This window comes from Hibiscus syriacus, unplaced genomic scaffold (assembly GCF_006381635.1).
Source record: "Hibiscus syriacus cultivar Baekdansim isolate YM2019G1 unplaced genomic scaffold, ASM638163v2 tig00110392_pilon, whole genome shotgun sequence".
Lineage (NCBI taxonomy): Eukaryota > Viridiplantae > Streptophyta > Magnoliopsida > Malvales > Malvaceae > Hibiscus > Hibiscus syriacus.
The window spans coordinates 1,395,356-1,408,188 of record NW_024062720.1 but is presented as its reverse complement, the minus strand read 5'-3'; the positions used below and the strand labels follow the sequence as shown (position 1 = coordinate 1,408,188).

At 33.9% G+C, this 12,833-nt stretch overlaps 1 protein-coding gene and 1 pseudogene across 4 annotated transcripts; both read right to left on the bottom strand.

The window, feature by feature from the left end:
• Nucleotides 1-2,360: 2,360 nt before the first annotated feature.
• On the bottom strand, nucleotides 2,361-8,110 carry LOC120123394 (annotated as a pseudogene).
• A 161-nt stretch (nucleotides 8,111-8,271) lies between these two features.
• On the bottom strand, nucleotides 8,272-9,612 carry LOC120123291 (phosphatidylinositol/phosphatidylcholine transfer protein SFH13-like). 4 transcript variants are annotated; one of them, XR_005516182.1, is made up of 4 exons: nucleotides 9,195-9,612; nucleotides 8,829-9,002; nucleotides 8,636-8,723; nucleotides 8,482-8,551 (listed from the first exon to the last, which is right to left on the bottom strand). XR_005516182.1 is itself a non-coding variant. In XM_039142208.1 (3 exons), exons 2-3 carry the CDS (start codon nucleotides 8,640-8,642, stop codon nucleotides 8,295-8,297), a joined length of 264 nt encoding a protein of 87 aa, XP_038998139.1. In that variant the 5' UTR covers nucleotides 8,643-8,723; nucleotides 9,195-9,600; the 3' UTR covers nucleotides 8,272-8,294. The 4 variants fall into 4 exon arrangements, 3 of the variants coding, with proteins under 3 accessions (XP_038998139.1, XP_038998136.1, XP_038998138.1); XM_039142208.1 differs by lacking the exon at nucleotides 8,829-9,002 and having other exon boundaries at nucleotides 8,272-8,551; nucleotides 9,195-9,600; XM_039142205.1 differs by lacking the exon at nucleotides 9,195-9,612 and having other exon boundaries at nucleotides 8,272-8,551; nucleotides 8,829-9,169.
• Between the last annotated feature and the right edge of the window lie 3,221 nt (nucleotides 9,613-12,833).

Here is a 12,833-nt window from a genome sequence, read left to right as displayed (position 1 = left end):
ACCTATGGTTTCTTTTCCATTGTTGTGGACCATATATTTTTTTGTATCAAGGACATTGGTTTGTTTCCCTTTTGGTTGTTTTTGTTTTATATATGGACAAAATCATATTGACATAAGCAGTTGTTATGTGTTAATGGAGGATAGCATATAAGTGTCTTAAGATGAAGTTGAGGCTAAAATCAAATAGAGTGCTGGATATAGCAGAGATGATGATGGTGTTGCATTTTGGGGTGTGTGAAGTAGTGAGAGAAATGATATGGGATGGGTAGGTAGAAAGAGTATCTGACTGAAGCAATCAGACCCATTTTTGTAAAGAAACAATCAGATTGAGATGGTAAGAGAGGGTTCTGAGATCAGTTAGGCTTGACCACCATTATAGTTCACAACTGAGGCCTGGACCTAATTCACCCTGCATGGTTCACAACCGCCAGTTGCTGCAGGGCTTGACCACCATTATGGGAAGCCTCGTGGACATGCAGGTGGTTCAAGGAGGTACCTTGCAAATTGAACAAAAAGAGAATACAATCGCCAAAATCATGGAAATCAAGGTGGCGAACGAGGTTATAACAGTGGGCCATATCTACCACAAGGACGGAGGGCATCCTATGGCTCAAGTGGTATGCTCGATGCTGGACCAAGGGGAAGTAAGGATAGTGACCACCCCATGTTTCCATAGTTGACGTGGATATTTTTTTAAATTAAAGGTAAGGGTGTTAATAAGAATGGGTTGTTGTACTTTTTTAAGGATAAGAGTGTTGATGAGAATGAGTTTTGGGGAAAGAAGAAGAAGAAATAGGTGGATGCACGTGGTTTTTTTTTTAGTCGTCACGTAATACTTTTGTTAATGGGTTAACGAACATTAACAGTTTGAGGGATTTAAATCGAACGGACTAATAACGTAAGAGACCAAACACACTTAATTAAAGAATTGGTGACCAAAATCGGTCAAACTAAAAACAAAGGGGACTCCTGACACATTTTATAAAATATTAAACATTGATTCGAATTGGAATTTCTTACCATTCTCAACTCAATTCGATTGCTTTTTTCCCCTCAATTGGTTCCATGTTTAAATATTACAAAAAAAGGACAACAAGAAGCAGCTGAAAGGATTAGATCATTAGAAGACGAAAAGTTATTATGCTAATAATTATATTTTTTGCAAAGGCTAATGATTAACCAAAATGGTGGCCATAATTTTCACTGTAGAAACTGGGATCAATATATTGAAAATGTCTAAATAATGAACTCATAAATTGACCATGATTTGGGTCCAAAACTCACATGGAGGCATTAGTCTTCTGTCCCACCCACCATGAACTGATTTAATGGCCGTTTAGTTTTGTATTATTTGAAATTATAAATTATGATTTTAAATTTCGATATGATAATTTAATATTTTGTTTGGAACACTATGGGCAGAGTTTAGAGTTTGGAACATATGGATATGGGGAGTGAAGATTCTTTTGATAAAATTATATTTAAATTTTGATATTTTATAAATATTTTATTTTTTATTTTTAATAATTCATTATTTAATAATTGTTTTTTATATTTTAATAATTTATTATATTTTAAATTTTAAATAATGTTTTAGTTTTTTTACATATTGTATAAAATTTATTTTTAAAAAGCTAATTAATTCTCAAACATTTTAAAAGAACCATATTGTTTAGTTTTATAGGTTCAAGAGCTTAATTGAGTCATAAAAAATTTAAGGGTTACTTTGAAATTCCCCCCCCCCAAAATTCAAGGACTTAATGAATCATTAATTATTTTATAAAATTATGTAACAATCACAATTGAATTTGATAATTTTTTTTAGATAATTTTATATTCTTTCAATTAAATATATTAAGATTTTTTTAATTAAATGAAGCAAATACAATGTAGATCACTCGTAATCCTACTATAAAATTTTCATTAGGTAAAAAATTATTACAAAATAACTGTAATATTAACCAAATAAGGAATGATAAAATCATTTATTTAATAGAGAAATCCAACCTTGGTGAATTTATTTAATATTTCATCATCTACATTTTACAGAGGCTTACCAAACTCATTAATGAGTTCAGCCAACGACATCCTAAAAAAATAATCATTCTTTATATCACCATCATGAAATGGATGAATGATATTTTATTTTTTGGTTATATTATACTTGACTGATGCTCCAACCATAATTTAGCTCAGCTCAGCTCTGTTGATGTTATGTTAATGCAGACTACGTCTTCCGTCTTCTTCCTTTCGGATCATTTCCCTGCATACGGAAATCTTGGGCATTTTCCTTTCACCTCAGTTCTATAAAATAAAGGATGACGTTTTGTTTTAAGGCCTGGTCTTTACGCTCACAATTCCATTTTACAAACTTGGATTTTACAGTTAAAGCAGGGCATGGTAATATTCATTCGTATACGATGGAAAACGAAACAAAAATCCCGCTGCATGATACAATTACAAGATGTTTCACTGATATGTAAATGTATTTTTCTCTCTACATACAGTCTCAAAGCTGTGCTTCGGAAAATTCCGTATAGCTCAACTATAACTTCAGTCATGTTGTACTTACAGTAGGTGGTTAAAAGGAGATGAAGACGAAGCTAAAAGGAAACTGTCCATCCCCTATGATTCATCATCAACTGTGCACTGCTGCCCGCAAAGCTGCCCCCGAATGATCTTTGTCTGCATCGACATCGATCTCCTACTCCTCACCGGACGTGGTCTAAAACATCCGACAACCTCCACGCAAAAACAATCTTCGTTGCTGCAACAACAGCCAACAAGTATGCATACATCCATCACTCATCGATTCGACTAAACAGTGACTCGAAAATAATTTCTATATACATCAATTTAATGAATAGGCATTTTGATCTAGAGGCTAGAGCCCATATTTCTGTCATACAACTTCATAGCACTTGTTTCCATAGTTCTAAAACTGAAAGTCAAAGAAGATTAGGTCTTAGGTTTCTCCTTTTTTTTTTTTAGGAATGAAGGCCTCGTTAAAAACCTCCTTCATGATTAAAGGAGCTTATAGAGAAGCTCCTTAATTAGCGGAAGGATTAGCGGAAGGAGGAAAAGAGTGTCTTAAGATTTCATTAACCATAGAAAATACACGATACAACCAGAGAGCCACCCCCAATACAAACAAAACACCAAAAACAACCTCAAACAATCCTACCAGAACCAGCCTAATCCAACGAAGCAACAACAACAGCCTAAAAACAGACTGGCCAAACTAAAAGCCTAAACGTGGCCCGATAGACGCCCAAACAAAACAAAACAACAATAATAAAAACCAAGGTAACAGCTGACTAAACCAAAGAAGCCAACTTCTAACTCAAAAGCCACCAACTTAATCATGAAGAATACAAAAACAGCACGCACATAGCCGCATTTCCACCACATTAACTCGTCTTGTCGGATAAGACCATCCGAACTTCCAGCTCCAAACAAAAACATGAAGATCACCTGAAACTTCTACTCCTTCCCCGCCAGTCTTCCGAAATCAGATACACTACAGACCCATTAGACTCCCAACCCAATTCTTTCCCAAATAGCAAGGAATCGATCGCATCCTTCTGTTGGGACTACCCCAATGCTGGAAAGTCAGAATCATATATGAATCTGCCATCAATAACAGACACCTCTTCCTCCCACTGCACCTTACTCTGATGGCTCTTGCTTCGGTAACCCCTATACTTCTTTTGGGAGCTGTAAAATTATCTAGACGAATTTGGTCAGATCTATATTTGTTGCCAAAACCCTCCTTTGGTCTCATGTACTGCCTTGCGTTGCCCTTTGGATTTTTGTATGCGCAGTTGTAAGAAAGGCCCTCGTGAATCCTATCCTCCACCACCCTTGCCTCAACCCGACCATCCAACATGGGGAAATCATTATAATAATCCTTCGAGCCCTCAAAACATGTGCAGGCTCACTACTTTTCCTGTAGGCATCTTCTTTCTCTCCCTCTCCGCGTGAACCAACAGATCCACTTTATCCTTTAGGCTCACTCTTCCAAATCCCTTGACACTAAGCGACCATCCAGGATGGGAAAATTAATTAAATAATCCTTACTCCCCTCATAACCACGTGCAGAAAAACAACTGTCCTTAAAGACATCCATGCTTCTCTCTCCACGTGCACCAGCAATGTCTCGTGTTCCCCCACTTTCTCAAGTTGCGAAAGAACCATCCCCTGACCCACACAGCCCTCCTCGGACCCATCATCAATTCCTCGCCTATGTTCCTATCCACACCCTCACCCGACAAGAAGCTACCTCTAGCACTACTCCCCAAAATAGAAAAAAATTTCTTCTTTCTCAGAATACCTCTCGGCAAACTGCACCTCCGAAGAGTGCACAAATCTTCCTGCATCTTCAACACCCACCTCCAGCTCGGGAAACTTAACTGGAGAGGCACCAACGATCTCCCCCACCTTGGATAACGGGGATGCGAATGCCTCTTCCAACGAAGACGACTCTACCCACTTAATAAACATTCTGCACCATCCTACCAATTTGATAGTTGAGCTTACTCTCGTCAACAGAACCAACAATGGGGGCCTCCGTATGACTAACATCCTCCACTACACTCTTGCCCTCGACTGGATATGGACCAGAGAAATTCTTCCTCCAGAAAACATCACGAGGATGATATCTCGCCATGAAAACTCAAACTTTGTTACAATGAATCCAAGATCATCAACACAGTTGATAGCTTTCCTCGCGTCCTCCAGTCTGGTGAAACAAACAAAACCAAATCTACTTCCTCCCTTGCTTCTTTTATTAGGGATGAAAGAATCAACCACCTCGCCATTTATCGAAAAATAACCAAAGACCTTGGTAATGAAAAATCTCTGGAATGTTGAAAATATCACTGTGAAATAGTTTTCTCAACAGGAACTCTCACCTTACTCGACATCAAAGAGAAATTAAAAGGAATAAAGACAGAAAAACTTATCAAACAACTGATTTTAGAGAGAAGGAGGAGCTTCTCTCACTAACACCTCCTTTTCATTTCGTGTGAAATTATCAATCAATTGCCTCACTTATTACTTCTTGATTACCCCTTCCGTTCTTCTGACTCTTGTCACGTTTGACAGAATTAAACGTGATAAAATTAAACTATTTTATGGAGAATGGAACTTACACGATATTTAGATGCTCGTATATTATCCAGCCACTCGGCAATCTCAAGTTGCTTCATTACTGTAGCATGTAGGACCTGTATAAAATGACATCATTATCAAAAAATCTATCAAAACTGAAATCAATATCCTGCCTCTGAACCTCTCACTTTTATAAAGTAACCAAGATGAGCCATACTCGCTTAGTTTTGTCAAGGTCAAACTCGAGAGATTTGATCCGGTCCAGAGATTCCATGAGCATTTTCTCCTTTTCTAAGGGAATTACAGGAGGCTTGTTGCTAAGTTCCTCAAATGCTTTCTCGAGTTTCTGAAGACGCTCAACACAAGGACGGAAATGGTCTTCTTCCTTAACAGCTTCTTGCACTGTTGAATTTGAATGGCCATTCGTGTGGGTTCCATTGTATTGGAAGGATGATTAGAGTTTGGCCTTCGCCAAGCTTCAAATCGAACAGTGCGAATAAAAGTAGCCAGTCTAACCAATAAAGCTATTAGCATTTTTGCCACGGAATGAATATTCCTTCTCCCAAACTTTTCCTTAACAGTGTCTAACAAACGTGTGATTGAAGTTCCTGAAATTTAATACCAATTTAGAGGGGGAAAAGAAAATCCAAGGGTAGGGGATTATAACAAATAAACATCAACTATATATGGTAAATTATCAACATCATACATTAATCAGATAGTAAACAAGAAACGTTACTGTGATGAAATGGCATTTTCAAATACCTTCTGAATGAAAATATGCTCTTTCAGGAGATTGGCTATCCACATTACTATAATTGGGCAACTGATCTAGGGAATATGTCATTCCTTGGGCACTTTCTATGGTTTTCTCAATCATAGGGAAACCATCATCGCAACTATAATAAGCATTTGGATCCGACACCCTCACCTGCATAAATTACAATCAAACTTATTAAAAAAGGCCAGAAGCACACATCACTTATCAATAAAACAGATTTCTTTGCTTTTGCAACTCACTTCTTCACGAACTGGTGCCAAACAAGAAAACGCAGAGCTTGTTCGTCCAATTGGAGAACACTGGTCATCCATCTCTGACCCAGACTCTGCTACTGATGCGTCACTAGTCGTTCCCTGACAGAGTATATGTTGAAAAACATGCATGAGAATGTATTATAATCACAGAATACTGATGTCCTGAATGATCGCAGGACACAATACTTGCCTTTAGTGCTCGTATCTGAATATAAGATTCATAGTTATGCTGGTCATTCGATACTCTTGTAATTTGCCTCACAAATGTTGCCTCTGCATTATGTACAAGCTATCAATGGAAACATTATACATGTTAATCTCCAGATAAAAGTTCAGTAAAACCTAAATCATGTCTAAAAACCATTCCAAGGACTAAAAGGATGGCTACCTTCATTATCTTCGGATCATTCCACGGACCTTTATTGGATCTAAGACACCCTCCATCTGTAGAGCAGGTGCATGACCCTCCTAAGAAATCTGGCATTGACTGAAAGAGGTGAAGAAAAGCAAGGACTTAGGAGAGATCATAAGGTGAATTCTCTCAAGGGTAAGAATGAACAGATATTTAACAGACCTAGAGTCGATGACCTCCAGTAGCCTACCAAGAGATTTAGGCTCCAAGACCTACAATTAGCAAATAGCATTGAATAACCACTGAGGAAGAGAAAGGAATAGAAAGAAATGCCTAATGCAATATCCTTTACATTTATCTTCCCAATTGTCGTTGCATCCAGGAATTTCTGAGCAGCAGGCCAAAGCATCTTCTTGAATCCAGGACCAGCATTGACTACATAAATTCTGTGTAATGTCTGTATAGCAATATAAAAAAGAATTACATTCCAAGTAGCAACAGAAAGTAAAAACATGAATGGATTAGATAAAATACCTCAGGGTAATAACTGTTGTCTATTTTACTCATGGCAGCCAAAAGATTTGCAGCAGTCCTGCTAAAATTCTTCATGCTCTACATTCAAGAATAACATTTAATCACCAATTAGGGGATCAGCAATCACTTCAAAAACATCTAATCATTAATTATCCTATCATTTGGCTGCTTTAGAGGAAACAAAGAATTGGTACGCAGTTCAAAAACAACATTTAATCAGTGATTATAATTATACCACTTGGGTGAAATAAAGTAAACAACAACACCAATCACTAGCAGAAGAACTTATTGCAAAATCCGACAGAAAATATGACAGACCCTATCACACACTCCATTAGTGCCTTTGTTCCAAGTCATCAATGAAATGATGCCATAGCAAAGATCAAGGTAAAAATAAGCTTTTGCATTCACTTTTAGTCCAGACCCATGCATAAAAGAAAAATTTTAGTAGAATAACAATGCATTTTTTCTAAAAGCTACAAGGCTAGCAAAGTTCTACCAGAATGGTATTTTTTAATGTTGTCAAATATCAAATTGTTGAAGGACATTAAAGATAAGAGCCATATACCAGTCCTTGTACATCCAATATAGTAGTTGTTGAACAGATTTGTCGCTTTGCAGCAATTGAACAAGCAGGGAATTTCTCCAATAGAGCTCTCTCAAACTCTTGGACATGGTACTTCAGATATCGATCTATGGTGGTGATTTTCATAATCCTACTTGGATGAGCTTTTCCTAGCCGCTCAATAAACAGGTCTCCCTTCCTTGTCAACTCCATGGTACCCTTGGGGATAGTATTGCAATACTTCCTCTAGCTCTTCAAACTCAAAATCCTGTTCATTCAACAAAGGTTAAAATTTGTATAATTAAAGAAAAATAAAAATATAATTCTAGCCCTTCGTGAAATAAACATAATATTTAAGGGTGCCAGGCTATTTGGACTAGTCAAATGATGCAATACATTCCTTTTAGGTCTTATCTGTTAACTCTTTTCCGATGAAGAAGCAAAGAAAGAAATACAACAAACTAAGCATTCCTCACCTCCAAATGGTATCTGTTCCAAACTCTTTCCTCCATTTAAGCATTTCTACCCACATCTGGATTGTTTTCTCAATATTAAACTCTCTAGCTTTCAAGAATCTACAAGTTAAAAGAGCAGTAGCATTAATCAGCATGCTTTAGTAAGTAAGCAACAGTTGCCCAAAGCAACAACTAACCTCAACAAGTATGATAATCATCATGCCTAGGTGGCAACAAATCCTCATGGAGAAGCTTTTGACGCACTCATGCACAGCACCCTCCTCTTTGCATCCCTGACATCCTCGATAGATACAGCAGGGACCCTGTAATCTATTTTCCTCTTCCCTCTTTTATTGAGAGAATGAGTGAACTTGTTGGATGCATTTATGGCCTTCTTTTTCAGATTCCCAATTTTGGATCTCCTCCTCTCATCCTCAGAGTTATCAAAATCAGACCTTCTATCTCTGCTTTCATCATTTGCCACAATTTCTTCCACCCCTTTTCCCAATACAATAAATTGGAAGGATATAAAAGCATTTTCTAACAAAACAAGTAAACATACAGCAGGATTAATTAATATACCTGACATCTCTATACAATTGAGCAGGAAAAGCTTTGATTTTGAAGCTATTAATGTTGTTCAATGGAATGTAAAAAAAACCATCCTGATCTGCGCATTATGGAAAACAAATAGAAAACAAAAGCAAACGAATCATCTTATACGAATAAGCAGTTATTATAAAAAAAACAGCAAAATTTATGAAAAAAAGTAAACCTAAAATAAATCTAGAGTAGAGATATGACAAGAATAATGAAGATGATCAGATCTGGACAAACGAAATTGAATAAGCTTTTTCTCTCAGTTATCATTAATTCTGCCTCACGAGTCACGACTGCTGAAGCTATAAAATAAATTCCCAATTCCCAAAAATGGAAAATATCTTCTCCTCTGTAAGCAATAAAAAAACCAACCAACATGAAATCATCAAATTTCAGTGGAAGAAGAACAACGGAGGAATTAAGTGTTTGGCAGCGGTGAAAGAAAAGGGCGTTAAAAAATGAGAGTAAAGCAGAGTTAATGCTATTAAAAGATGAATAACGCCGCAACGCATTCAAATCTCTACGATGCTTAATCATTTACCACGTCAAAATCGTACGGATCCCCAATCCTCCATTTCCACTCACCATTAAGAAACAAGAGAAATTAAAAAGGCACCCACGTATAAGACTCCAGAGGTGGGAATCTATCAATCAAACACCAAACCGCACCGAATCTCTCGAGAATAAAGAGAGAGAACTCAAATGAAAAAAAAACATCATAAAACTAAAAAGAAGAAACTTTTTGTGGGAAAATGTGGATGAATTTCGGGGGGAAACTGGTCGGTAATATTAAAATTAAAAAAAAACAACAACAACAACAACAAAATATATTTTTTCTGAAAGATCTGATCTGATTTTCTCTCGGAATAAACAGAAGGATAGTAAGAATTGGAGAGAAAGGTAAAGCGACAAATGAAGTTTCCAGCGAGAGAGAGAAAGAGGCAGCTTAAGCTTAAAGCTCTGCCTTCTTTTACTTGCGAGCTGGCCTTGGCAATGGCAAACGTGGCATTTTCTTATTTTATTTATTTTTTAAGTGAAATAATAAGTGCTTTTCGTATCTGGGATTAATAAATGCGGCAAGTTTCAGTTTTAGTTAGTTAATGACTTATATTAGACTTATATTAGCATTGATAGTGATTATTTTTGTTATGTTACGTCGATTTGAAAATAATAATATAATTGATCTTTATGTATTTAGAGATAATATCTTTATTTTTTTCAATTATGTCAATATTTCACCTAATAAAAATGAGATATGTATATATTTACGTCAGATCATATCAGATTCAAGTTTAAATCTTAAAAGTTAAACCGGATTCGAATGGAATAACACTTCTCTAAATATGAATCAATAATGGGTATAAAATATTACACTCAATGGAATTCAAATAAATTAAAATGAAACGTAACATTGTTTTTAACCCCACTTATGAACTTAAAATATCAATTATACAAATGTATTTTTAAATGTACTATGGTAAAGTGTCAAATAAGGCTCACATGAGAAATTGGAACTTGTGAAAAAAAGTAATAAAAGTCAGAATATAATTACTAGCATTGGGTGTAGGACAAGGGTTGAATTCGAAAAATGATCACGTGCGGTATTTTTAATATACGGTTAAAAAATGAGTTATCAAATTTGTTATTATTTAAATAATAAAATCAATAAAAAAATTATCGGAAACATTATTATTTCTATCGATTTTGTTATTTTTTCTATTGATTTTGTTATTGTTCGACACTTTATCAAAAACATTAAAAAAATATTGATATTTTAAATAAAAAATAATAATATTTTAGATAATATTTTATTAATTTTATTATTTAAATAATAATAAAATCAATATATTATTTAACTTAATATCAAAATGCCGCATTGTACGTGTTCCCGTTGAACTTGAAATGAAAATATGAATGATGAAGATAAAAAGGCAAGAAGTCAAAGTTCGGCATTACAAATATTAAGAGGAAGCACTGCACAATCACCCACGGACAGAAACATGACAAAATTCTCAGTACCACCAACCCAACAACTATCAATTTTATTCAGACACTGCCGGTCACCCTCTCCTCACAACTTATGTGTTGTTAGACACATGATATGTTCTGGTTCAGTTCTAAAATTTTGAGGTATGATTCTAGTGAAAATTTTCTCAATGGTTGTAGTTTTGGATCTGATTTTACAGTGTCATACAGATTTGTTATCTAATATCTTATGAGCTTTAAATTATAAATATATACTTCAATTGGTAAAGTTATTGTGTATTTTATAATCTTTATTATAATTATTTGTGATATTACGAGTTTTTCTTTTTTGTCCATAAATTTTACATTTATGAGTTTTCATATAGTTAGTTTGTAGGAAACTTTTGTGATCAGGTTTATCTATCTACAGACAAAAAATATGTCTTAACTTTTAGAGTTTGAGTCCTGTATTTTATGAAAATATAATTAAATCTTACGAGACATAAATTAAATTAGAAAAGCAAAAAACATATACATTTATAATAAATTAGTTCTTTTATTAAATTACATATAATTTTATGTTAATTATTTTTCTATTTCAAATTCATAACATTTTGAATATCATGAACATTCTACCATCCTCTATATCATCATATAAGAGTCAAAACATTGGTTTAAAACATTTAAGGCTACGACCCAGTTTAGTTCGATCGCTGTCACGCCTTAGCTTTGCTGCTGCTGCTACTGCTACTGTTACTGCCACTCATTAAATGATGAAACTTTTTCTCTCCCATCATATATAGCCATGCATTCTCCATGTGTGTTGTTTAATTTGCTTATGATGTGTGACAGTGTGAGTGACATGGCCAAAGCAAAAGAGCTCATGCTTGACCATTCACAAAGTTAGGCTTTTATGCATTTTATCTCACGTCTATGCTTCATTTTCTATATCTTTAACTCGTCTATCCTCTCTCGTGTTAAGGAAAAAAATAGTTAAATGAATAAAATAAAAAAACAAGAATAAATAAAATATTAAACAAATAGTTATTATATTTTTAATAGTATGTGATGACTATAAGAAAAATATTTGTTTATAATTTTTCTTAAATTATGATAATATATACTTTATGTACAGACACAATTGTTCGAACCCGAATTCTATAAGGAGAATAATATTTTTTCTTATCACTGAAACTACTCAATTAATTCAAAATTTTATTTTCATTACATTAGGGTAGTTCTGCGGTGCGGCGCCTAAAAAACGGCTAATATACGGCGTGACCGGTTAAACAAGTGACCGGTTAAAATTTATACCGGTTATGTTATATTATTTAACCGGAAATATTATAAAGTACAATAACATACTAGGTAGCGCTTATATAATGTAATAGGTAGTGCTTATATTTACCTAATTTATAAGTAAACCGGTATATTTATACCGATAGTATTACAAATTTACCTATTACATTATATTATATTGAAAGTGTCCATACTTTTTATAAAAAGGATCGATACTTCTTTTAAAGTTATGTAATTTATGTTTCAATTTTTTGAATAGTGTTTCATGTTTTCCACCTACAATATTAATTTAATAATTTCATTTGCACAAAAAAATTATTTGATTATTTGATATTTTATAAAATATTATTTAGAATTTTTAATTTAATAATAATATATATCGTAACGTAAAAATAAATCATTAGACGCCTATAATTACTAAATTAAAATCTTAAAACTCACTCAAGATAACCTTAAATTAATGTTTTCAACAGTGAAAAAAGTATGGACACTTTTATAAAAAAGGATAGACACTTACAATATAACCACTACCTATTACATTATATAAACGATACCTATTACATTATATAAGCGCTACCTATTACATATTTTTACCTATTATATTGAAAGTGTCCATACTTTTTATAAAAGGATCGATACTTCTTTTAAAGTTATGTAATTTATGTTTCAATTTTTTTTAATAGTGTTTCATGTTTTCCACCTACAATATTAATTTAATAATTTCATTTGCACAAAAAATTATTTGATTTTTTTTTGATATTTATAAAATATTATTTAGAATTTTTAATTTAACAACATTAAATATATATCGTAACGTAAAAAATAAATCATTAGACGCCTATAATTACTAAATTAAAATCTTAAAACTCACTCAAAAGATAACCTTAAATTAATTTTTTCCACAGTGAAAAAAGTA